The sequence below is a fragment of the Lynx canadensis genome, chromosome E2 (genome assembly GCF_007474595.2).
Source record: "Lynx canadensis isolate LIC74 chromosome E2, mLynCan4.pri.v2, whole genome shotgun sequence".
NCBI lineage: Eukaryota > Metazoa > Chordata > Mammalia > Carnivora > Felidae > Lynx > Lynx canadensis.
The window spans coordinates 6,507,329-6,534,769 of NC_044317.1; the positions used below are offsets into that span (position 1 = coordinate 6,507,329).

The window sequence follows — 27,441 nt, forward strand, 5'->3', positions numbered from 1 at the left end:
GAAGGAATGGGGAAGCCAAAGCAAATGCTCTCTAACGGTGCATCCAAGTCACGGTAGTGCCTAGGAGGAGACGGTTTGAGGGAAAGAGTTCTTCCCAGCATCGTTTATAGCATATCCCTCACTTCACGTGGCTGCTTTCTCTCTCTGGGTGTGGCTGGGTACGGATTTTACGCGGCAGCAGCTGAAAAGATGCTTTGTTTCTTCCTTCTGGGCCGCCCGGTCTTCATTTCTTTGACACTAGCAGAAAAGCCATTTTATTTTTTTTTTAAATTTTTTTTTTTCAACGTTTATTTATTTTTGGGACAGAGAGAGACAGAGCATGAACGGGGGAGGGGCAGAGAGAGAGGGAGACACAGAATCGGAAACAGGCTCCAGGCTCTGAGCCATCAGCCCAGAGCCCGACGCGGGGCTCGAACTCACGGACCGCGAGATCGTGACCTGGCTGAAGTCGGAGGCTTAACCGACTGCGCCACCCAGGCGCCCCAGAAAAGCCATTTTAAGCAGAAAGGGGATCTAGACTTTAAACTGGAGTGAAGTGGAAAGGTTTATGTCTTTTACTCACCCCCGGGCTACATGATGGAGGCACAAGGGACCTGGAGGTAGGGGTAGGGGTGCGATAATTAGGCTCCAGTGGCCACCTGGCCAATGGCTAACGGAGAAAGGTTACAGAGTCTGAAAATTCCTTCCCTGTAGCACTGAGCTCAGTGCCTTTGCAACTCACCTTTATTCAGCGTTGCTTGGACCATTTGCCACCATCAGGAATATTCTCCGCCCAGTTGCTGACTGCCAAATAATTCGGCAACTCCGGTTGGAGGAATCACAGGGTCATGTTGCAAGATAACCGCCCCACCCCTTCAGACTGCTGTCACCTATGCTCCTGGCTTCGGGGAAGGTACAACGTATGTCTTTGAGGAGCTCACGGAGATGTTCCATGCGAGCAGTCACCATGGCTTTCCCCCCACCTCTAGAAAATTTTTTTTTTACATTGTAGCCCTGACCTTGGGGACAGTGCCTGGTATACTGAAGTGCTGAAAAGCTTTCGTGGGATGAAGGCATAGGGTCTTTTGATGAGACAGAGCCTGGCTACTTTTTTTTTTTTTTATTTTTTTTTTATTTTTAAAAATTTTTTTTTTTTCAACGTTTATTTATTTTTGGGACAGAGAGAGACAGAGCATGAACGGGGGAGGGGCAGAGAGAGAGGGAGACACAGAATCGGAAGCAGGCTCCAGGCTCTGAGCCATCAGCCCAGAGCCTGACGCGGGGCTCGAACTCACGGACCGAGATCGTGACCTGGCTGAAGTCGGACGCTTAACCGACTGCGCCACCCAGGCGCCCCAGAGCCTGGCTACTTTTAATGTACTTCCCAGCAAGAATACGTGCCTGCTGAGCCTGAATGGGCTTCAAGGACCCAGCTCCAACCTGTAAATCCACCAGGCTCACTGCTTCTGTGTCCTCTCCTGACACATTATTCTTTCTTGCAATTACCTTTCGCCCCAGTCTGACCAAGTTGTGACTTGACTGAGTCATACTGTCCACCTCGACACTATCTTTGTCTTTAAAATGCCGTATTAAATCATCACACTGTACAAATCATTCGATTGTCTATCAAGATGTAGAGGAGTGTCCTTGTGTCCCAGGTGGGTCTGCCTCTTTGGGGATGACTGTAGGATTTTCTGTAGTTTCCTACAGCTTAAGATTTAGCTCGTGGCTCCACAAAGCGGAACAACACAGAGAGCTGAATTCTGATCACCTGTTAAAATCCGTAGCCCATGGAGAGCTGCAACCAGCTGGTGAGTGGGCAGAGCAGGGGTGAGTAAGAAGCCGGCCGAGCCTACAGTGGGTCTCTGGTCTCTCCATCAGACTTTCTAAATCAAAGGGGCCCCCACCCCGGTAACGCCAGTACCAAAGCAAGTTTCCACCACGGACTGGAGCTCGTTCTAACGAACAGAGACCGCACGCCCCAGCCACCTCTCCGGTACGGCAGCGGGCCTGTCGCGAGCACTGCGGCTTTGGTGCTGAGCTGACTCAGCTGACCTGGGGCAGAGAGGCCGGGCAGAGGTGCAGCGGGGCGAGGGCCACTTGTGGGGCCCAGGGGAAGGCCGAACAGTTTGCCTTTTAGTTACAATCCTTTTCCGAATCTAATGAATTCGTTCCTTACGTATCGGGCTCATCTTCCTCGGAAGTCAATTACTTGGGTCCTTAGAGGCTGGACAAGGGTCCTGCTCATTGTACACGTTGAGCACAGAAGGTCTAACGGATCAAGATTTTCACCGCTTTTATTCAAGGAGGTTGGGAACACGAGAGGCCAAAAAACGAGGAAACACGTTTTTAAGATCCTCTATAGAAAATATAAGTTAAGAAATTGTCCAAGATGAAGAAAGGAGCAGGAAGTCACCCCAGCTCATGCCAGGTGGGTCTTCAAAAGTGTCCTCTTGACTCCAGGCTTGACGAGACATCACAGATTAGCAAATCCCCGGGGTCTGAAGAGAGGACATTCTCCTACATGTGAGCACACGCGGGCACGACACCCTTACACGAGTGCCCCAGGGTCTATGAGTAAAACCTACTGTTGCTAACTCTCTTCTCTCTTAACCTGAAACAAAACAGATTTCACAGTCATCTGTTAGGCTCAGATACAGGCCACGTGTGGAACAGTGTAACCTTTGTCCATGCCCTGCAGGGCATCCGTGGCCTGATGGAACAGGGCTGAGAGGGGGAGTAGGGGGAGAGAGGGAGAGGGGGGAGAGGGGAGGGGGGACTGGGGGGAGAGAGGGAGAGGGGGCAGAGGGGGGACTGGGGGGAGACAGGGAGAGGGGAGAGAGGGAGGAGGGGGAGAGGGGCCTCCCGGCAAGACAGGAACGTCTCTGAAACTGGCCTTCCTCACTAGCATTGCGCTGGGGCCGCAGTGCTGGTGGAGTAACAAATATGGGGAAGGAGTCTGTGCGCTGGTTCCCCTTAGAGGCTGTTCCTGGCACTTGCTTCTGGATGGTTCTCTGTTGAGCAGGACTGTCAGGCACACTGCAGGACACTAGGCACACCTGGCTGCCTCCCAGCCCATCTGTAGCACAACCCGAAGCCTCCCCTGGGGATGGGGGTGGGATTCTGCCCCAGTGCAGAACCAGTGGACGGTGCGAACTTCATAAGGTTCTTTATTTAGAAGGTAGTGGTCATAGTTAATTTTCACTATTAGAGCGACGTCTCCTCCTAGTGGTGACAATTTGACTTAGGGAAGGTGCAGAGGCATAAGATAATTACTATAAGTGAATTTATATGGCAAAGATCCGGAGGGTCGAGGGACCAAAGGATTTCTTTCTTCCTTTCTTTCTTTTTTTGAATGTCTATTTATTTTATGAGAGCATGTGAGCGGGAGAGGGGCGGAGAGAGAGGGAGACACAGCATCTGAAGCAGGTTCCAGGATCCCCCGAGCTGTCAGCACAGAGCCCGACACGGGGCTCGAAGGAACCGTGAGATCATGATCTGAGCTGAAGTGGGACGCTTCACCACTTAACTGCTTAACCACTTAACTGACTGAGCCACCCAGGCACCCCCAAAGGGATTTCTAAAGGTGGGGGTGGGAGGGGGCTTTCCTGAAGCCTGACCCCCCCGCCCCGGGGATTTGCGGGTGGGGGAGCAGCTGGCCTACCTCCGGTTGCACTTCTCCTGGTACAGCTGGAGCTGGTTCTCGTTGACATTGAACTCTTTCACGAGGGCATCCCTGTTGGCATTGCGCAGATTCTGGTGTGTGTCGTACAGGAACAGCTGGTTGTTCAGCTCTTCCTGCCGCCTTCGCAGCTGGCGGCAGGAGGAGTAGAGTTCCTCTTCACTCTCCTGGAGGGAAGGAGCACACAGCGCTGGGGTGGGGCTCCGCATCTTAACCGAGGGCCAAGAGGGAGCAGGAGGCACAGAAGGTTTGCAGCTGGGATTATCCCAGAACCACACAGGGCCCATTTTCACCAAAGATAAAACTCACAATCATTTATTCCAGTGGAAGCAAGCAGTTTGAAAAACACTTGTTCACGATGAAGGGTGGCTTTGCTGTGAAACTCGGAGCAGTAACTTACACTGGCCTCCGATCCCAGGGCAGGTACGTCTGTGCATTCTGCATGGGCTCCTGGTCCCTACCTGAACGCAAAGGGTCTGAGTCGCTGCGTGCCTGACATGGAACACAGCAGGGAAGGGGGAGAGCCGCCTAAGGGAAGCGGGAGCCAGCACATCACTGAAGCCCTTAAAAAGCAAGGTCATGGGGCGCCTGGGTGGCGCAGTCGGTTGGGCGTCCGACTTCAGCCAGGTCACGATCTCGCGGTCCGGGAGTTCGAGCCCCGCGTCGGGCTCTGGGCTGATGGCTCGGAGCCTGGAGCCTGTTTCCGATTCTGTGTCTCCCTCTCTCTCTGCCCCTCCCCCGTTCATGCTCTGTCTCTCTCTGTCCCAAAAATAAATAAACGTTGAAAAAAAAAAAAAAAAAGCAAGGTCACACACTACAACACGGAGGAACCCTGAAAACGTTAAAGAAGCCGGTTCCAAAAGACCACAGCCCTTGATTCCATTTATATGAAGTGTCCAGAATGGGTAAATTCATAGAGACAGAAAAAGGGTGGTTGCCTGGGGTGGGGGTGGAGTCAGTGGAGATAGGTAATGAGCAGGAGTTTCTTTTTGGGGGTGATGACAGTGTTCTAAAGTTGATCGTGGTGATGGTTGCACAACTCTGTGAATATAGCAAAAATCAGGGAATTGTCCATCTTAAATGGGTGAATTATATGGTATATGAATCATACCTCAAAGCTGTTATCCTTGCCCCCCACCCCCAGAAAACCAAGATAGAACGTAGGTTATGCACCCCCCTCCCCCGCCCCGGGGATGGCATGTGACTCAGGTCTAGCCAGTAACAATGTCTCATTCCCTCTGCCCACCACCTGTGAGCATGTGACCCAAGCCAGGCCAATTAGAAGCATCCATGGGACTGTGGTTGGTGCTCTTGGTAAAAAACAAAACAAAAACATAAATAAATAAACCAAAAACCAAAACTTTCTCTTCTTGGGGATCAGCTGAAAGAGTGGTGAATGTTTCCAGTGGCTACTGACTCCTTTGCTATGACGTAGAGAAAGTTGGGAATGAAGTCAAAAGAGAGGGGAACAGAGCTATTGCATGAGCACCTGGATCCAGCCATGACTGAAGCAAGGTCTTCCCTTAAACTCTGCAGTTTTCTCACCCAAAACGTCCCCTCCATTATGCTAAGAAAAAAACTCGTAACAGGAAGGAGTTTGGATTTCAGCATGGGAGAAAGACGATGTTTTACTTCACTGATTTTTAATTTAAAATTTTAATTTAAGTATATATTTGACCTACAATATTATATTAGTTTCAGTTGTACAACATAGTGATTTGGCAAATATATGCATTAGGAAATGCTTACCACAGTAAGTGTAGTTACCATCTGTCACCATACAAAGTTAGTTCAATATTGACTACATTTACTATGCTGTTCTTTTCATCCCCATGACTTTTAACTGGAAACGCGTACTCTTAATCTTCCGCTGTTCTGCGCATTCTCCGACTCCCTCCCCACCCCCCACCTTCTGGCAGCTACCAGTTCTGTATACTCGAGTCTATTTCTATTCTGTTTGGTTGGTTTGGTTTTTTAGACTCTACATCTAAGTGACCTCACAAAGTATTTGCCATTCTCTAACTTATTTCATGTAACATGATACCCTCTAGGTCCAGCCATGTTGCTGCAAATGGCAAGATGTCATTCTTTTTTATGGCTCAATACTATTCCATTCTATATATACCATATTTTCTTTATCCATTCATCTATCCGTAGATGATACTTAGGCTGCATAGATCTTTTTCAATTAGTGTTTTCATTTTCTTTGGATGAATACCAAGAAGTGGGATTACTGGATTGTATGGTTTTTTTTTTTTTTTAATTTTTTGAGGAACGTCTATACTGTTTCCACAGTGGCTGCACCAGTTTGCATTCCTACCGACACGGCCTGAGGCTTTCTTCTTCTCCAAACTCTTGCCAACATGTGCTCCTTCTGTTTTTTGATACTAGTCATTCATTCTGACAGGTGTGAGGCGGTATCTCGTTACGGTGTTGACTTGCATTTCCCTGGTTAGCAATGTTGGGCATCTTTTCATGTGTCTGTTGGCCCTCTGCATGTCTTCTTCACAAAAGTGTCTGTACAGGTCCTCTGCCCATTTTTTAATCAGACTGTTTTTTGCCGTTGAGTTGTATGAATCCAGGGGTTGCCTTCCGAGTTTTTTAATTTCCTTGGCTGTGCAAAAGCTTTTTAGTTTGATGTAGTCCCGCTTGTTTATTTTTGCTTTTGTTTTCCTTGCCTGAGTAGACAGATCCAGAAAAAATAGCGCTAAGGCCCACGACCAAAGAGTTTACTGCCTGGAGTTTAGGGGTTTTACGGTTTCAAGTCTTATATTTAGGTCTTTAATTCATTTTCAGTTTATTTTTGTGTATCGTGTAAGGAAGTAGGCCAGTTTCATTCTTTTCCACGTAGCTGTCCAGTTTTAACACGTTTACTGAAAAGATTTTATCTTCCCCATTGTATATCATTGCCTACTGTGTCATAGGTTAATTGACCATAAAAGTGTGGTTTTATTTCTGGTTTCTCCATTCTGTTCTGTTGATCTTTGTGTCTGCTTTTGTGCCAGTATCATACTGTTTTGGTTATTGTAGCTTTGTGGTAGATCTTGAAATCTGGGATTGTGGTACCTTCACCTTCGTTCTTTCTCAGGACTGCTTTCGCTATTCAGGTCCTTTGTGGTTCCATACAACTTTCTAGTTTCTGTGAAAACTGTTGGCATTTTGATAGGGATTGCACTGAATATGTATATTGCCTTGGGTAGTATGGCCATTTTAACAACATTCTTCCAATCTGAGTGTGGTGTAACTGTCCATCTAATTGTGTCATCTTCAGTTTCTTTCATCATTGTCTTACTGTTTCAGCATAGAGGTCTTTCACCCCCTTGGTTACATTTATTTCTGGATATTTTATTCTTTATGATGTAATTGCAAATAGGATGTTTTCTTAATTTCCCTTTTTGTTAGTTTGCTATTGGTATATAGAAACACAACAGATTTCTATATATTAATTTTGTGTCTTACAACTTATTTATTCTGATGGGTTTTCTTTTGGTGGAGTTTCTAGGATTTTCTCTATATATAGTATCATGCCATCTGCAAAGCTGTACTCCCTTCGCAATCTGGATGCCTTTTCTTTTTTTTTTAAGAGAGAGCAAGAACAAGCAGGGGAGAGGGGTAGAGGGAGAAAGAGACAGAATCCCAAGCAGGCTCCATGCTCAGTGTGGAGCCTGATATGGGGCTTGATCCCCTGACCCCAGGGTCAGGACCCAGGACCCAGGCACCCCTAACATGGACGCCTTTTATTTTCTTGTCTCATTGCTGTGGCTAGGAATTCCAGTACTGTGTTGTGTAACAGTCAACACCCTTGTCTTATTCCTGATCTTAGAGGAAAAGCTTTTAGCTTTTCACTGTGGAGTATGATGTTAGTTGTGGGTTTGTATAGATGGGTTTTATTATGTTGAGGTATGTATGTTCCCTCTAGACCCACTTGGTTGAGAGTTTTTGTAATTAATGGGTGTTGAATTTTGTCAAATACTTTTTCTGTATCAAGATAATATGATTTTTATCCTTCATTTTATTAATGTGATGTATTACTTTGATTTGTGGATAATTTGTGAACTACCTTGCATCGCTGAAATAAATCCCACTTGGTGGTGAATGGTGCTTTTAATGTATTGTTGAATTCAGTTTTATAATATTTTGTTGAAGATTTTGCATCTATGTTCCTCAGGGATATTGGTGTGTAATTTCCTTTGTGTGTGTGTGTGTGTGTGTGTCTGGTTTTGGTATCAGGATAATTAATGCTGGCTTCCTAGAAGGAATTTTGAAGCATTACTTCCTCTTCTATTTTTGGAATAGTTTGAGAAGCATAGGTTACTACTCTTTTTTAAATGTTTGGTAGAATTCACCTATGAAGCCATCTGGTCCTGAGCTTTTGTTTGTTGTGAGTTTTTGGATTGTTGATTCAACTTCATTACAAGGAATCAGTCTATTGTCTATTGTTTTCTCATTCAGTCTCGGAAGATTGTATGTTTCTAGGAATTTATTCGTTTCTTCTAGGTTGTCCAATTTGTTGGTGTATAATTTTTGGTAGTAGCCTTTTATAATCCTTTATCTCTCTGTGGTGTCCATTAGAACATTCCGTCTCTGATTTTGAGTCTTCTTTTATTCTTGAGGTATCTGGCTAAAGGCTTATCAATTTTATCTTTTCAAAGAAACAGGCCTTAGTTTCACTGATCAATTTTTGTAGTCTTTATTTCTTACTCTGATCTTTATTATTTCTTTCTTTCTATCAACTTTGGGCTTTGTGTTTTGTTCTTTTTCTAGTTCCTTTAGGTATAAGTTTAGACTGAGATTTTTGTGTTTCATGAGGTAGAGGCTTGTATTGCCATAAACTTCCCTCTTAGAACTGCTTTTGCTAAATCCCAAAGATTTTGAACTGTTGTTGTTTCCGTCTTCATTTGTCTCAAGGTGTTGTCGGATTTCCTCTTTGATTTCTTTGTTGACCCATTGGTTAGTTTCCATGTGGTTGTGTTTATTCCAATTTTTTTTTCTTATAACTGATTTCTAGTTTCATACTATTGTGGTCAGAAAAGATGTTGGGGGGATGCATGGGTGGCTTAGTTGGTTGAGCATTCAACTTCAATAAATTACTTTTTTTTAAGAGTTTTTTTTTAGGTTTTTATTTTTGAGTCAGAGAGACACAGAGCATGAGCAGGGGAGGGGCAGAGATAGGGACACAGAATCTGAAGCGGGCTCCAGGCTTTCTGAGCTGTCAGCACAGAGCCCGACATGGGGCTCGAACTCACGGAGTGTGAGATCAGGACCTGAGCTGAAGTTGGACACTTAACCGACCACCCAGGCGCCCCGAGCATTCAACTTCAGCTCAGGTCCTGGTCTCACAGCTCATGGGTTCGAGCCCTGCATTGGGGATTCTGTATCTCCCTCCCTCTTCTCTGCCCCTCCCCTGCTCATGCTCTGTCTCCCAAAAATAAACCAAAAGAAAGAGAGAGAGAAAAGAACAAATGTTGGATATGATTTCAGTTTTCTTAAATTTATTGAGACTTGTTTTATGGCGCAAAATGTGATGTATCCTGAAGATTGTTCCATGCCCCTGAAATGAATGTGTATTCTGCTGGTTGTGGATGGAGTGTTCTGTATACGTCTGTTAAGTCCATCTGGTCTAATGTGTCACTCAAAGCCACTGTTTCCTCTCTCTTTTTATGTCTGGATAATCCGTTGATTTAGGTGGTGTTTTAAAGTTCTTTACTGTTATTTTATTGTTCATTTCTCCTTTTATGTCTTTTAATACCTGCTTTATGTATTGAGGTTGTCCAATGTTCGATGCATAGGTGTTTATAACTGTTATGTCCTCTTGTTGGATTGATCCCCTTATCATTATATAATGCCCTTCTTTGTCTTGTTAGTCTATTTTTTTTTTTAGAAGTATTGCTATTGCAGTTTTTTTTTTTTTTTCACTTCCATTTGCGTGGAATATCTTTTTCATTCCCTTAACTTTGTGTGTGTCAGTACATCTGAAGTGAGTCTTCTATAGGCAGCATAAAAGATGTATCTTTTTTGGGGGTGACTGGGTGGCTGGGTCGGTTAAGCATCTGACTTCAGCTCAGGTCATGACTTGATGGTTTATAAGTTCCAGCCCCAGGTCGAGCTCTGTGCTGACAGCTCAGAGCCTGGAGCCTGCTTCGGATTCTGTGGCTCCTCCTCTCTCTGCCCCTCCCATGCTCATGCTCTGTCTCTGAATAATAAATAAATGTTAAAAAAAATTTTTTAAGATCTTTTTTTTTAAATCAACTCATTCACCCTATATCTTTTTAAAAATTTTTTGTTTTTATTTTGGGAGAGAGAAAGAGACAGAGAATCCCAAGGAGGCTCCACTCTGTCAGCACAGAACCTGACATAGGGCTCAGTTTCATGAACTGTGAGATTATGACCTATAGGGCTCAATTTCATGAACTGTGAGATTATGACCTATAGGGCTCAATTTCATGAACTGTGAGATTATGACCTGAGCCAAAATCAAGAGTTGGAAGCCTAACAGACTTAGTCCCACAGGCACCCCTCCTATGTCTTTTGATTAGAACATTTAGTCCATTTACATTTAAAGTAATTATTGATAAGTACTTATTGCCATCTTGTTAATTGTTTTCTGATTGTTTTTAGAATTCTTCTCGTTTCTTCTTTTCTTGCTCTCTGTGTAATTTGATGACTTTCTTTAGTATTATGCTTGAATTCCTTTCTTTTTTGTGTATGTGATAGGTTTTTGATTTGTGATTACCATGAGGTTCACATATGCATCCTGTCTATATAGCAGTCTGTATTAAATTGGTGATCTGTTAAGTTCAAACCAAAGTTTGAACAGTCTAAAACTCCACATCTTATGTATATGACATCATATTTTACATTTTTTTTTAATGTTTATTTTGAGAGAGTGTGTGTGAGTAGGGGAGAGGACTACAGGGAGGGAGGGAAGGATGGCTGCGGGGGGCAGTGGCGGGGGGGAGAGAAAGAATCTTAAACAGGCTTCATGCTGTCAGCACAGAGCCCAACACAGGGTTCAATCTTACAAATGTGAGATTATGACCTATGCCAAAATCCAGAGTTGGATGCTTAACCAGCTGAGCCACCCAGGTGCCACCATTTTACATCTTTTTATTTTGTGTGTCCCTTAACTAATTTTTTTTTATATATAATTGATTTTCCTACTTTGTCTTTTAACCTCTGTACTAGCTTTATAAGTGACTGATCTCCTGTCTTTACTACAGGTTTGCTTTTACCAGTGAAGTTTTTCCTTGAATAATTTTCTTCTAGTTATGGGCTGGCTTTTCTTTTCCACGTAAAGAAGTCCCTTGAGGGGCACCTACATGGTTGAGTCAGTTGAGCGTCCTACTTCTGCTCAGGTCATGATTTCACAGTTTGTGAGATTGAGCCCTGCATCGGGCTCACTGTGTCAGCACAAAGCCTGCTTCAGATCCTCGGTCCCTCACTGTCTGCCCCTCCCCCGCTGGCTCTGTCTCTCTCAAAAGTGAATGTTAAAAAAAAAAAAAAAAGTCCCTTAAACGTTTCTTAGAAAGCTGATTTAGTGTTGATGAACTCCTTTAGCTTCTGTCTAGAAAACTCTGTCTCTCCTTCCATTCTGAATAACTTGCCAGGTAGAGTGTTCTTGGTTGTAGGGTTTTTTTCCTTTTAGCACTTTGAATATATCTCGGAACCACTCCCTCTGACCTACAGAGTTGCTGCTGAAAAACTCAGCTGACAGCCATATTATAGGGTTTCCCTTGATTGTAACTTGCTGCTTTTCTCGTGCTGATTTTAAAATTCTCTTTTTATCATTAACCTTTGACATTTTAATTACTGTATGTCTAGACATGGACTTCCTTGGGCTCATCTCATCTGGGGCTCTCTGTGCATCTTGCGCCTGGATGTGTTTCCTTCCGCACCTTAGCAAGGTTTTCAGCTGTTATTTCGTCAAGTTTTCTGCGCTTCTCTCTCTGGGACCCGTATCGTGTGGATGTTAGGGTACCTGATGTTTCCCAAAGGTCCCTTCACCTATCCTCGTTGTTTTCTATTCTTTTTTCTATGTAGCCTGGATGCTTTCCATTACCCTGCCTTCCACATCACCGATGTCTTGTACATCCTTCAGTCTGCGTTTGAGTCCTGCTAGTAGACTTTTCATTTCAGTTATTGTATTCTTCTATTTTGGTTGGTTTTTACATTTTCTGTCTTTGTTAAAATTCTCCTGGAGGTCGCCCAAACCTGATGAGCATCTTTATGACCATTACTTGAAACTCTTTACCAGGGAGACTGCTAATCTCCATTCCATTGAGTTCTTTTTCTAAGATTTTATCTTGTTCTCTCATTTGGAATATATTTCTCTGTCTCATTTTGTCTGACTCTCCGTGTTTGTTTCTATGTATTTACGTAAGTCAGCTACATCTCCTGGTCTTGAAAGCAGCGGCTTGACGTAGGTATATCGTGGGGCAATGGCCCCTGGTCACAAGAACCAGGAGCTCCAGGGGTGTCTCCTGTGTGGGTCTGCATACGCCTTCCTGTTGTGACTGGGCCTGCCTCCCCCTCCCCAGGAGTCAATTTGGAGGGCCTCTGCCCCCTGCATGTGGCAGGGTGGTACTTGCGGGGGGTCGGGGGCACCTGCTGGCGTGGGTGCGGTGGGTCTGCAGGGCAATGCCTAGGTGGGGTGAATGGTGTTAGCAAAGTAGATGGAGAGTGTCACAAGTGGCTCCCACCAGCATCCTGCCAGCTGGGCTGCAAGTAAACTGGCATCTACCGGCACTTTGATTCCTAGAGACAAGTCCAGATCCTTGGTCTTCCTGCACATGCCCTAAAATTAAGAACTCTCTCGTGTGTCACCCAGGTGCTTTCCAGCTGCTGCCTGCGTGCTGGGCCTCTGACAGTAATACGGCACCATGGCCCTGGAAGAACGGAGTCTGCTTCCTATAGCCCTCTGGCTCTCTTCAAGTTGAGCTGCACTGATGTTCCGAGCCAGGTGGGGGGTGGGGGGCTCATCTTCCCAGTGCCGGTCCCCAGGAGTTCCTGACGTGGGGCCCGATTCCCTTGCTCCTCAGGGATCACCTCTGTGCCTGTGATCTCCCCTCCTGCTTCTGGGCCGCTGCACTGGGGGTCTGGTTCCCAGCCTTGTCTCTGTCCCTCTCACCCTTCTTGCTGTGACATTTCCTTAAGTATTTGGCTGCGGACAATCCTCTCTGCCAGGCTTCGGGTCATTTTCCGAGTGTTTCATCGTATATAGTTGTTGTCCCAGTGTGTGCATGGGAGGGGGTGAGCTCACGATCCTCCTCCATCATCTTCTGACTGTTGTAAAAGCCTGGCTACTCAGGAGGTCAGGCTGTTGTTGGCTGCTACTACTGATGGAGTAGCTCAAGTGAGACCCTCTGGTGCTAGAAAAACATGCGTCAGTATGCACGAATGGGTTTTTCTTGTCATTTGTACAAAACACGGACTCAGGCCATACCTTGCTCTGCAGATAGTTTCCCCAGCCTAACAACCTAACAAAACATCACGGATATCCCCAAGGATAACAGGTACAAGTCTGACTTTGGAGAGTGGGGAGAGCAATGGCGAAGGTTATTCTGGCCCCCTGGGAAAGTACAGAGGAGAAAAACAGGACGGTCTTTCCACGGGGAGCGGAGGAGAGGAGGACAATGCTCGTGACTATCCGAGGCATCATGTGAGGCCCTGGGAAGAGTCACTAATGACCCTACTTAAATTTATGCCTTTCCCCAAGGAGACCTGCTTTCCTTCCTGTTAAGAATAAAGCAGAAAAGAAATTGCACTAAAGTCTTAACTGAGCTCTCTTCACCTTGTCTCTACCCAGAATAAAACAATTTCTCTTGCTTTCATGTATATAATGACTTTTGTTCAGGTGAAGTTCAAAATGCACGTTTTCTACTAATACTGCTATGCTCACAGACCCTGATCTCGTTTCCTGAATCCCAAAGCATTGATAGCTATGTTCTATCTATATACATATACATATATATGTACATATACATATATACATATATATACACACACGTATGTATATATGGAGCACTGGGCACTGAATTATACAACATTCAGAAAAGTATGTAAAACATCTATACTGTTTAATGAATAACTATAAACAGCTGTGGAGATGCCGAATAGGAAATAGAGCGTTGCCTGCCCCGTGTGCCCTTCCTGATAGAGAGTCCCTCCTTCCCTCTCAGAACTTTGGGGTTATTATTTCCTGGATTTATCTGAGTCTGAGTTTTCACACAAAAATTTAGTCTTTGAAGACTATATAGTTTTTTCTGTTTTCTAAGGTAGTTGACGGATTTCATGGGCCACTAATGCTTCTTGCTTTGTATTCCTTCTGGCTTAAGGACGTCGGTAGTTCTTTTAGCAAAGGTTTATTAGTACTCAGTTGGCTGTCTTGGTAGCTCTGAAAAATACCTTCATGTTGCCCTCACTCTTGAATGGTAATTATCAGGATACAGGACATCTAGAGCTGCAGCTGTGTGTTTTAAGCGTTTTCAAGAGATCCCTTAGTCTTTACGTTGCTGTTGCTATAGAGGGGAATGCTAGTATGGTCTGTCAATCCTTTACAGAATCCTTTATAGGGAACCTGTCTTTCCATTTTTATAATTTTCCCTTTACTCTGGTATTCTGCCTGTAAGAGTCTATATGTGCATCTCTATCTATACTGCTGTTTATTGCTGGAGGACCTTTGCCTCTTCAATGGTGGGAGATTTTCAATCATCAACATTTAAAAAAAATTTTTTTTAGTGTTTATTTTTGAGAGAGAGAGGATGATCAGGGGAGGGGCAGAGAGAGAGAGAGGGAGACGCAGCATCCAAAGCAAGCTCCAGGCTCCGAGCTGGTAGCAATGTGGGGCTTGAACCCACAAACCGCGAGATCATGACCTGAGCCGAAGTTGGACGCTTAACCAACTGAGCCACCCAGGCGCATCATCATTTCAGATATTTTATGCTGGAGCTTTTCATTTTGTATTTTTATTTTTCACCCTTTTTGTACTTTCATCTTGTCTTGCAGTTTGAAAGCAAATTCCCCAACACGGTCTTCATATCTGCAAATTCTTTCCCTAATGGTATCCATTCCAGAACTTCCCGCTTAATAAGCTTTAAAAATTTTTTCTCAAGATTTTTCCAACTGTATTTCCAGGATTTCTAATTGGCCCTCCCATTCCCACATGAGCTTAATTAATAGTGAAAAGGATAGTTCTTTTTTAAATGCATGTACCCATTGGGTTCTCGCTTTAAAAAATTTTTTTTTTCGAAGCTATTTTCAGATTCATTGGGTGAATCCTTTTGCTTTTACAATTGTCAGATTTTCCTCAAGTGCTCTAAAAAAATTTTTTTAAGTAGGCTCTGTGCCCAGTGTGGGGCTTGAACTCATGACCCTGTGATCAAGACCTGAGCTAGGAGGCGGACTCCTTGATTTCAGCTCAGGTCATGATCTCACAGTTCGTGGGTTCAAGCCATGTGTCATGCTCCACACTGTCAGCAGAGTCTGCCTGGGATTCTCACATTTATTTCTGTATTTACCTCTCTGTATATATTTTTAAAAGTGATTTTATATTGATAACTCTGGTTCCCATGAGACAATTTTGGAAGGGTCTGTGTATATTTCTACTTGGTCAAGTGGTGGTTATAAGCTGTACACCTTTCTTATTTAAATGTCATTAACGTGTTACAGTTTTTGTCGATACCATGAATGAGATTACCTATCTGTCCCCATCTCACACCACGCATTTCCAACTGTTCTTTCTAGAATAAAGTGGCTAGGTACTAAATACAAAACTCAGTGACCTAAATTGGAGTCTTTGTTTAGATGTACAGCCATATTTGTGAATGGAGATAATGAGTATAAATTGTGGTAAAGAGGTAAAATCATTTGGTGACATGTGGGGCATTTAGTGACTTACGCTTTTCTCACTAAATGTGTTGCCAAACCATCCTTGCATTATTGGGATAAACTATTCATTTGTAACATATTGTTCGTCCAGTAAATATCTGGAAATGACTTGCTAATTTTTTAAAGAATTTACCTATGACTCTGAGGGGAAGAGGAGGGAACGGTGTACCATCTTTCTCCAGTTTCTTCAGGAAATTAATTGGAGCATTTCTCTTTGTCTGTTGACCTCTGTGGATTAACATTAGAATTATGTTCTTGGGACACCTGGGTAGCTCGGTCAGTTAAGCTTCCGACTCTTGATTTGTGAGCTTGACCCCCACATCAGGCTCTGTGCTGACAGTGCAGAGCCTGCCTGGGATTCTCTCTCTGTCCCTCCCTAGCTCGTGCTCTCTTCCTCAAAAATAAGTATTTTTAGAAAATTTAAAAAAAATTATGGTCTTGAACTTCATGTAGAACTTGGCTTTAAAACCATCTGAATGTAATTCCTGTTTTACCTGAGAGCTGTTTCAGTGCTCTGGGACTTTGTGAATATTGTATTGCTTCTTGAAACAATTTTAGGCTGTTTACATTCTTCAAGGCAGTCACCCATTTGCCCTAGTTTACAAATGTATCTTCTCAGTTGGGGGGTCATTCTCCCTTTCAGTATTTTCTCTGGTATTGTCTTTGTTCTTACTTCCCTCCTTTATTAAGCAGGCCAGGAGTTTATGTACTTGATCTCTTCAGTGAATCAACATCTGTTTTTTCTTTTATATTTTGCTCAGTTGGCTTTTATCTTTATTTTGTTCCTATTTTGTTGGTATTCAAAACTTTTTTGAGACGAACAGTGCATGCATTTTCAGTCTTCCCTGTGGTTTGAGGGCAAGCGTGTTCCTTTTCAGAATATAGTTACGGCATAGTTTACTGCTGTTCTCACCAACTCATGAACTCGTTCTTTCTTTGTGACCAGGTATGAAATCAAGTTTGCAAAGCTTCTGAGAAACAGAAGGATAAACAGTGTCTGTTATCTGCTGCAGTAGGACAGAGTCGTGTATCTCTGAAATCAAGCTGGTTGGGGTTAGCTTGATCATCTGTCCTTGATTTTTTTGTTTTAATCAAGTAATCTGTGTAGGAGCCTTTGGTTGGTATGTGGAGGTACTGTCCCCGTTTCCTAATTAAACCCCCAGGACTCTCCCGTCCAGTTGTAAACCAACTATCATTCCACACCGCTCCTCTTAATGCTCGTTGATACTTCTGTGTATGTGCTGCCCCAGCAAGCACATCTTTGGCACTTTTGATTGTAAATTGTACTGTGAGATTAATTATTTCTTGCAGTAACTTTTCCATTCCTGGGGGGGGTAATTTTTGGGTAACCCTTCTTTCCTCATGCAATACCCTGTTGGTTTTAGGCTTATTTCCTGTAGACAAGCAGTTAGATTTTTTTTTTCTTTTATAATAGGATTGAGCCCATTCACTGAATCAAATATGTTCTACCCTTCCCTTTTGAATACTATACATTTTTACTCTTGGTCACGTTTCTGTTTTTCTAATGATCCTAATTAATTCTGATATTTCAAGGTAAAAAAAATTGAACGCCCCTCTTAAAAGATGTTTTATGTGCCTACTGAACCCCCAGGCATCAAAGTCAAAACTTTTCAGGACCCCTTTTTTTTTGGTTTCGTTTTAATGTTTGCTTATTTTTGAGAGAGAGAGAGAGTGTGAGCAGCAGAGGGGCAGAGAGAGGAGACACAGAATCCAAAGCAGGGTCCAAGCTGTCAGCACAGAGGCTGTGGGGCTCGAACTCACGAACCGTGAAATCATGACCTGAGCCGAAGCCGGACGCTCAACTGACTGAGCCACCCAGCCTCCCCAGGACACCTTGATTTTAACTCTCAGCTCCAGGGTTTTCATATGTTTATTATTTTCAATTCCAGACTGGCACAAAATTGTTCATAGTGTTATTTGATTCAGGGACCCTGGTACTTAAAGAGACTTACACTCTAAAGTGTAACTGTGTTGCGGAATTAATTCCTTTTCTTCATCTATCTATCTAGAACATCGATTCAGGTGCTCTCCTGAGGTTTCTAAGACCTTGCATATCCACAAATACATTTCTGTTGCCTTGACATGCTGGTGGCCGTTTGCCGAGTTCTTCAGTCCTCCTAGTGCCGAAGACAAGTCTGATGTTAGCTTTATTTGATTTTCTTAGTAGATAACTTGGTATGTTGGCAAATCTTTTTATTTTTCCTTGGAATTGACACGTTTTATAGGCAAACCTTGGATATCATGGGTGTGGCTCCAGGCCACCACAATGAAGCAAATATTGCACTAAAGCAAATCACATTATTTTTTTGGTTTCCCGGTACGTATAAAAGTTATGCTTGTAGTCTAGTAAGGGTGTGATAACGCGTATGCATCTTAATGGGGTTTTTTGGCAACAAAATTTTTAAATTATCTGAGATTTCAGTGACTCACAGTCTTCTGGCTGGTGGAGGGTCTTGCCCGGATGCCGGCAGCTGCTGGCCGAGGGGGGTGGTGGTGGCTGAGAGTCGGGGTGGCTGGGGCAGTTTCCGAAGACAGCGATGAAGTCTGCTGCACTGACGGACTCTGCGTTTCACTGGATCACGTGGAGGCCACTGTAGGGTCATCAGCTGGCTTGGTTTCAGTGTTGTTACTCCACCTGTCAGCCACCTTCTGTCTGTCTCCCTGAGACACAAGGACGCACGCAACCTTGCCGTCCTTCTAAGCTTGTGGTTCAGGCGGCTCCGAAACAACTAAAATAGTAACATCCATCAAAGAAGTTTGAAATATGAACCAAAACGTGGCAGAGACAGGAAGTGAGCAAATGCCTTTTGGAAAAAGGGTTCCACTAGCCTTGCCTGACACAGGGTTGCCACAAACCTTCGATTGGTTAAAAAAAACAAAAATGCGGTATCTGCAAAGCACAATAAAACAAGGTGTGCCTGTGCTAGAACCCAGCACAGTGTGCTTTCGATTTGTCCCTTTGGGAATCAAGGAAACCTTCTCAAGCAGCAAAGAAGAGAAAGTTCCGTCTGTTCACTTTCATTGATAGCTCCCTACCCATCTGTTCCGCTTTGTTCGTGGGGACATGCTTGCCTGTAGGTGTTTTGCATCCGTTCTCTGAGGCTGTCATGGTGGCATTGTTCTGGATTGCGAGACTTTTCTTTAAATTGTTTTTTTGTTTTTGAGACCGTGTGAGCGGGGGAGAGAGAATTTTATGCAGGAGCTCAGCATGGGGCCTGAGGCAGGGCTCGAACCCACAACCCTGGGATCATAACCTGAGCTGAAATCAAGAGTCGGACGCTCAACCGACTGAGCCCCCCAGGCGCACTTGGATTGTGAGGCATTTCCTCCGTGTTATGTCTCCAGTCACTAACGCAGATCTCTGTTATATGCTGAATATCTAAATTCAGGAAATGAGGTTTTAATTTCAAATTCCAGGAAGTCTTTTTCAGCGCTCTATGTAGATACCCTCGAAAGCTCTCAGGACTCGGATGTTGGGCTCCTCTTTGGATACTTCCGATGGCTCTACTTGAACTGCCAGCCACCTGTACCATGTGTCCACCTGGGTCCGTCTTCCTCTTACTGCCGGGCAGTGGCTTTGTCTTTTTCACTTCACACTCATGGTTTTGTCGTTCACATCGCATCCAGCTGTTGGGCCTTCCTGATAGGCACAGAAGTCTCTGCTCTTTGGGGTCAGACTGGCACACGTTAGCTGTTGAGGCCCAAGGAGGGCCTTCCCAAGTGTAAGGAAATCTTGCCCATCCTCAGACACCGTGACTGGCTTAGCTGCAGGGTGCAGCTCCCGGTCCGGGGTCTCTCGCGTGTGTGCTGAGCTCTTCCGCATATTCACACCTCTCTTCCTGCCGAGCCCTCGCTGGGAACCGTGGCCTCCTGGTCGTTCCAGCCCAACACCTGCACCCCTACCCAGCCCCATCCACCCCAGGATCAGTCATCAGAGACCCCAGGTCCTCCCAGCCTGCCCACCGATGGCGACTAGGAGCAATACTCAAGCTTTCATACTTCCTCCCGTCCTATTCGGAATCTCACGAGTTTAAATCATTTGAGTGGAAGCCCTTCTCAGTTAGTGGCACAATGGATAGGATACATCAACTGAAAAGAAACTACTTTGAGAGAACAATTCAACATGCATCCAAAATGTGGTTTTTTTCCCCTTTCTGATCTAGTATTCCATTATTAAATGTCTAGCCCCAGGAAATAATTGGTAATCAAAAAAGGTTATATGAAGACCTTCATTATTTATAACGTAAAAAGCTGCAAACCACCTCATTGTCCATCAGTGGGAGAATGGCTAAGCGAATGAGAAACCCATACCTGATCAAACAGGCATTAATGGCTTTGAAAATCCTAACAACATTGAAAAATGCTCCTGTGAAGTCGATAAAGGGCACGTGTTCATGCGTATTACATGAATGCAACGATGGCTATATCAAATCTGCCAAAATGCTACCTGTGGTTATGGACAGGTTGCTTAATGGAATTTTTCCAACCTCCCTTCCTTTGTTTTACTACTTTTCAAGTGTAATAAAATAGTGTTGAAAACACATCTTATAAACCATATATATAGCTAACAGGGCAAAGGACTGAGGATTGATCAAGCAATTGTGATGTGTAAATGGCTTCTTCAGAAGAAGCTTCAAGTGCTCACCGACTATTTTCTGGAGCTTTAAACTCCATCAAGCCCTCACCGGATCAATCACTGGCTCAGAGAAGTCTTCTGCAAAGCTATTTACCAGAGTCTCTCCCTGGCAGGACAGAGGATATGGTGATAAATAGAACAAGGTTTGACCTTGAACAACGAGAAAGCCCAGGTCTACCAAACAACCCAGCTCAGCTCCCCAGAGACTCCTCGTCACCGTGTGATTCCGCATCACCGAATGGCACCTGTGAGCGCCTCAGAACCAGGTGACAGATGTGGAATTCAATAAAAGCTCAAAAACCAGCAGCTAAAATGAGGTTTGCACATACTCTGACAACTTCTCTGCCAAAACTCCTTCAGAGAGCAGATCTCTGCAAGTTACCATTCCCCTTGGTGCCCCACTCCTCCGCCGCATCCCTAACAGCACCCACGTGGGAGGCTTCCCCCATAGAGAAAGTAAATCTAGAGGAGGGCATTGTCTTTTAAATGTACTAAGTTTCTCTGGTGTTGGTATTACCAAATGATTTATAATGTTTCCAAGTTGTTTATAACAGCTTTGCGGAGCATGGTCTAGACCAACGTGGCCCTACCATCATCTGAAACCCAGTTTATCACATCGTTTGTCCATGAAATGTCTGCAGATGGCCTTTTATGCACATGGGTTCCCGTTCCCCAGGCAACAGAATCCCAGATCCTTCTGTGGGCTGGGGAAGGTAAGCCTGACTAAGCCAGGGGTCTTCATGCTTATTTATTCCAGGTTTTATATTTCTACCATCCTGCTTCAATAAACTGATCCCATATCTGGCAATAAGTCCTAAGAAAATAACACTGAATTAAAGGAGGAAAAGTATAGGCACATAAAGAATTTCATGAAAGCCTCACTTGCAAGTGGACTCCATGTAAACGACCAATTTGGTAATCTATGGTCCATCCACTCAGTGGAAAAATGCTGTTAAAGATTAGGTAATAGTATGAAAAGTGTTTAGAATTTCGCTTAGAGCTGTTCTCAACAAGGACAGTTTTGCCAACCCGGGGACATGTTGGGTGGTTACACAAGGGGCAGGGATGCTGCTGAACTTTCTAAATACAGAGGACAATTTCCTCCACAAACCTCTGGCCCCAAAGTTAAGAAACCTGCTTTAAAAAAGAAATACACATGGACGCACGGATTTGTAGTAGTATCATTTACATAAAGGCGGCATTGACCCAGGAAGTGAAGGAGTCAAACAGACCAAATGCCAACATTATCTACTCCTCTTCCCCCAGATTATAAAACTACAGTTTCCACAATCTGGGCTCGGCTCTGTGTGTGTTTAGGTAAACAAAATCATGTATTCTGGTTGAGGTCTTTTAATGGACTTAAAGAACTCAGTCTTATTGGTGATAAATTGACAAATGCATAATTCATTCTAAAAGAAGAGCTATTAAATTAAGTCTTGGGTATTCTCAACAAGGACCTGACGACCGACTCAGGTGCCCTTTCGGGACCCAGCCTTGCAATCACAGTAACAATCATGAAAGGTGATTTTCTGATCCATAACCGAAGGGTCAAGTGAAAACGACAGTTCGTGTCAATGTTTACTTTGACAGAGTCTGAAGCACTGTCATTTAAACTTTGTTTGAAAATGGGAAACTTTGCACCATCCATCACCTTACCCTTTCCAGGCACAATTCTGTCATCGTGAGCTTATTTTACACCAACACAAGTGATGTCTTTGGCTGTCAGGGAGGTTCTCTGGCCCCCAACTACTGTGCCTGTTAAGTGTCCGCTTCCTGCTTTTAGTGCTTCCTGTCTGTCTTTCCTTATGTTTGCATCCTGTTCCATTTCCATGTTTATAAAATGCTCTGAAGTGGAAAACTATCAAGGTTGCAGAAACTGAACGTTAAGGCAGACAGCTATGCAGAAAAGCCTAACGTTCTCTCCTCTGAGTCGCATTCATGAATTTTTACTGCATGGACTATGGCTACAGCTGTTAAAAGGCATCTCCACCCCTGCCATCCTCCCTTCCCCATTGGATGGTTGGTTCTCAGCTTTATTCTGGAGGTTGCCTAATAAGCAACTTCCAAAACAACAAATTAGAGGCTGTGATTTCTGTACCCAGAGAACAACCAGGATGAGAAATCAAGATGAAAATCCTGGGGCGATGACCAAGTCCACGTCAGCCTGCTGGGGTCCAGAACCAGGGTTGTTCTAGGCTATCCGAAGAGGAGTGGGGTGACCACACACTCAACCCGTTCATGCTGGGTTTTGTGGTAGGGAGAGGGAAAGATCTTGTGAGATTGGGTTGGCCACATCGTGGGTTCTCACAAAAACACATGCCAAGTGGCTTTCATTCTGTGGGAGAGGCTGTCAAGACGATTTTAAAGCTCCAAAATCACACATCCAGATATTCTCTAACCATCGAGGGAGACATAAACTATCACACACTGGTGCTGCATCCGGTGAGGCCAAGCCCTTCCCACCAAACCTCCCTAAACTGGTTCATCAAAGGAGAGGCTAAGGATCTTCAAGGTCTTGGCAAAAGGACCAGGAAGGCAGGCTCCTCCAGCAGCAAAGAGAATGACAAAAGTAGTGCCTATCACTGTGAACTCCTCTCCCCAGCACTGGCCACGACAAGGCCTCGGTGGATGCCGTCAGACCTTCTGAAGGGACTCCCAAGGACCCAACAGGTGGGGAAAGGCCCCCAGAAAGGATGAGCTTCTCTAGAAGAGCATTGTCTTGCCTGACTCTACTGGCTGAAACATAACTATAAGGAACTTCCAACGAGCTTCACCCTTTCCAACTACAAGACCTACTCAAAGAACCGTACTGCATTCTCCAAGAGGGAAGGTTGGTGGAAGGAAAAACCTGGGGTGGCTGCGGGATTCTTGTGTGATGGGCGTGTCTGGCTGGATAATGCCCAACGGGTTTAAGTCCCCTCTGCCAGCCGTAGGCACAGGCCATTTCCACCCCACCCAGTGTTCACTCACCAGGACTGGCTGCATCTCACAGAACACCAGGAGGGAAGCCAGCTCGATATCTTCACTGTACCCGTTCTTCAGAGGAACAGATCTGAATCCTGCGGAAGGGAAAGATCATGCAAAGGGAGGCCATTCATATCAGACCTTGGCGTTCTCGGGCGTAGCCAGGGCTAGGGTGTCCAAGGAGCAGACAGGGGAGTGTCCCAAGCTGGGGGCTGACTTATGGAAACCAGAGGTCCCACCCTGATGGTTAGGGACGTGGGCTCTGGAACGCAGCCCTCACGGACAGGCCCACACAGAGAAGGGGGTTAAAGATTCATGCAGAAATGGAAATGAATCACTCAAGAGAAATCAAAACCTCCAGAACATCACACACTGAATGTAGAGTGACTGCACACTCCTGAGGCCAAAAGACTCAAAGGAGTAAAGCTTCCTTCACAACCCCTCCCTTCATGTCTGCTGCCAGGAGGGGGAGGGGGCAGTGTTTTATCTTTAAAGATTTCCAGTAGGAGGAAATCTGTCCCTTGGCCATCCCGAGCAGTATTGATCCTCTGAAAGCCTTTCTCTATTTATAATTAGGACAGTCATTTATTTTCAACGTTTTTATTTATTTTTGGGACAGAGAGAGACAGAGCATGAACGGGGGAGGGGCAGAGAGAGAGGGAGACACAGAATCGGAAACAGGCTCCAGGCTCCGAGCCATCAGCCCAGGGCCTGACGCGGGCCTCGAACTCACCGACCGCGAGATCGTGACCTGAACTGAAGTCGGACACTTTACCGACTGCGCCACCCAGGCGCCCCAGGACAGTCATTTAAACGTTTCTTAGTATTTAGGGGATGGTTGAGGTAGAGCTGACTTTTTCCCCTATTAGGTAATGTTTAAGACAACACATCTCAAAAAAAAAAAAAAAAAAAGACAACACATCTCAAAGGTTGATCTGTTGGCTTGTTTTAGTAAGAACAAATACATACTAAAAATTAAACTCTCATTCCTACCCCCCCGCATAACCCCTTATTCTAGAAGGCGCACTTTTTTAAGTAGGTTTCATGCCCCATGTGGAGCCCAACGTGGGGCTTGAACTCAACCCTAAGATCAAGACCTGAGCTGAGATCGAGTCAGACACTTAACCAACTGAGCCACCCAGCTGCCCCCGGAAGAAACCACTCTGAACGGTATCTTCCAGACAAAGTCTATGGTCTTGAGTTGCTTTAAAATCACTACTGATCATACCCTAACCTGAGCAGTTCTGAACCTTACAGTTTCCATTTACGCTACCTTGGAGGTTCACAATATGGTCCTGGTTTGCCTGGAAAGCTTTTATTTGCACTCTACCTGATTCTCCAGGACAAGCAATGCCTACATTGGGGCACTCCCTCTTCTTCCTCTTCCACCATTCAGGTTTTTGGCGTGTGTGATTATTATTATTTCTCTTGGAGAATGTTTAAAGGTACCATAGGATTCCTCTCTCTCTCGCTTCCCACTGTTGATGAGGTCATGCAAGCCTATACCTTCCCTCTCCTTCGTCCCCCCAATTTTATCATCTTTACAGGACAAGCGTCTAAATAATATAGATGACCCCTGAACAACGTGGGTTCGAGCTGCAAGGGTCCACTTATATGCAGGTTTTTTTCAAGATGTACAGTACTGTAAATGTATTTTCTTATAACTTTATTTTTTTTAATGTTTGTTTTTGAGAGAGAGACAGAGTTTAAAAAAAATAATAGGGGCGCCTGGGTGGCTCAGTTGGTTAAGCGGCCGACTTCGGCTCAGGTCACGATCTCGCGGTCCGTGAGTTCGAGCCCCGCGTCGGGCTCTGGGCTGATGGCTCAGAGCCTGGAGCCTGTTTCCGATTCTGTGTCTCCCTCTCTCTGACCCTCCCCCGTTCATGCACTGTCTCTGTCTCAAAAAGAAATAAACATTAAAAACAAAAAATTTAAACCTCCAGGCTAAGTCATAGAATTTTCTAGATTAATTGATACTATTTACTGGCTGGGAAGGGAAGGTTCACTAACTCTGACCTCTCTCCATGACATCACACCCCTGTCTGTGCAGGATGGGTCCAGGGGGAGGTGGGTTAGGAACAAGCAAACGGTTACTGTAAAAAGAAGTCCATCCTAACCCTTACGTAAAAGGGCACGTTACAAAATTGCACCTTCACTGCCGGGTTTAAAGTAGTTTACAGTGTGTTCTCGCTAAGCAAGAGGGGCTGTCGAATATCAGATGCTAGGGACCTAGAGGAAACTATGAAGATGTGGTTTCTAAGTTCGGATTTGATTACTCCTTTGCTTAGGAATTTGTTTCCTGGGTGATAAGATAGGCAGCCACGCTCAGTCCTTTCCAAGTGCCACCTGAGGAGCTGCCTGAACGTGCAACTTCGGGGCCCCACCCCAGGGGAGTCGGAGCACCCTGGGATGGGCCCGGGAACCTGCATTTTCCAACCATATGCCCAGCTGGGCAAGGGCGCCAAGCCAGAAATGATCCGATTTATGATGCTAAGAAAGGTAGAAACTGAGGGAATATCTGATATGTTTCAAGTTTGGAAACCTTGAAACCTTGGGATCCTTGGGGAACCGTGACCTCATGAGGACTCCAGAAGGATCTAGGGTCTTCTGTCTCATGCCTCAGAAATACTGAGGAAGGGGGAAAAGGGAATTCCACATGGAACGAGGGACTATTTGTCAAACATTACATATCAAGTCCAGCAGGAGAGGAGAGAAACTGTCTACAAGAATAGCCACCTTTACAGAGCAGCATGAAGCTCTGAACCCCCTCCCCAGGTTGGGGAGGGGGGGCTATATTGCTGCTTTGGGGGGGCAGTAATGGGACTCCATTTCCTAGGTCTTAAGAGCTGGTCACATGTCCCAGCTTGGCGTGGTCACAGGCAGACCCAATAAGACCCTTCAAGCAGCACGAAGGAGTTTGGCTCAGCATAGAAGAAAGTGGTAGCAGTGCAAGAAGTCTGTCTCCTGGGGACTCTCTAGGCCTCAGGAAGAGGCAGAGCTCAGATCGGAGCTCACAGCTGCTCAGGGGCTTTTTCTTCCCCCCAGAGTGCAGTGCGAGGCTGGGGGAGGGTCGGAGCTGCCCTCACCCTAAGCCCCTAGCCTTTCAGAATGAAATCAAACTATACTACCAGATGGGCAATTCCCTAATAATCCAACTTTGCACACATGCCTGACCGTGAAGGGGCCCAGCCTCCCCACCTTCCCTGGTCTCTGTGCCAAATGGAGGCTGTCCCCATGGTAACAGCCGCATGGTCAGCGGTCCGAGCCACCCAATCAGTTTTGCAACAATTTAATACAAACCAGGAGGCGTGCTTTTTGGTTCTTTCTAAAGCCAGCAGCACAGACCAAAAACGATGCTAGCCCAAACCGACCATCTCAACTAAAACATCTTCAGGGCGCCTGGGTGGCTCAGTCGGTTGAGCATCTGACTTTGGCTCAGGACATGATCTCACGGTTCATGGGTTCGAGCCCTGCGTTGGGCTCTATGTTCACAGCTCAGAGCCTGGAGCCTGCTTCGGATGCTGTGTCTCCCTCTCTCTCTGCCCCTCCCCGGCTCTTGCTCCCTCTCTCTCTCAAACATTAAAAAAAAAATTTTTTTTTAAACGTCTTACCTGATTTGATTCCTTTGATGGGGTAAGTGGCATGAGCCAGGAAGTTGGGATCACTGAACATATCTTCCTCGTAGACCACAAAGCGCAGAAACGCAAGGTTTGGGTCATAAATTTCAAAGGTCACCTTCTCCTGTGTCGGAGCCCAAACGGGGCTTAGGCCATTGTCATCTGGAAGGAGATCAAGGTTCAGCTGAGGCCCCATTCATCCTGCCCCCTCCTGGTAAAACTGACTATCTGTCAGCTCTGAATCTCCTTGGCACCCTGTAAACACATATCTATGCCAAGATCTAAGAAACACTTTCTTCCCGGAAGCAGTTCCGGTAAAGCTGCTCTCATAGGTCTGGTACTTGGAGAGCAGAGAGAAGAGACCACACCCCCTTGCTACAGCAACCATCTCCATTCCCCCGGGTATGGAAGGGGCAGGACAGCAGGAACAGGTGCATGTGGAAGAGATCACAGAGGGAAGAGTCACACTCCGCATCTGGTGAGGGAGGGGGGTCTGGAGTCGTGTGAACCAGCCTCCTGGCTGTCACCCCCTGAGAAATGCCAATGTCACGGGTACACACGTGAGTTCATCAGGCTTTTACCAGGGCCAGTGAGCCCAGGCCTTAGAAAATTGACAGTTCCTGGCTTCCACTGGAAGAGCAAGCAAGCATTTCTCT

General features: G+C 45.2%; 1 protein-coding gene across 7 annotated transcripts in view; it reads right to left on the reverse strand.

Moving 5' to 3' along the window:
• Positions 1-2,258: 2,258 nt before the first annotated feature.
• Positions 2,259-27,441, reverse strand: part of PLCG2 (phospholipase C gamma 2) — a 152,481-nt gene continuing 127,298 nt past the window's right edge. For 5 of the 7 annotated variants that reach the window (XM_030297194.1, XM_030297195.1, XM_030297196.1 and 2 more), the window contains 3 exons: positions 26,780-26,947; positions 23,175-23,263; positions 17,423-18,297 (listed from right to left, as the gene is read on the reverse strand). In XM_030297194.1, the coding sequence (XP_030153054.1) occupies positions 17,995-18,297; positions 23,175-23,263; positions 26,780-26,947 (560 nt within the window). In that variant the 3' untranslated portion in view covers positions 17,423-17,994. The other 2 variants (XM_030297197.1, XM_030297198.1) reach the window with 2 other exon arrangements.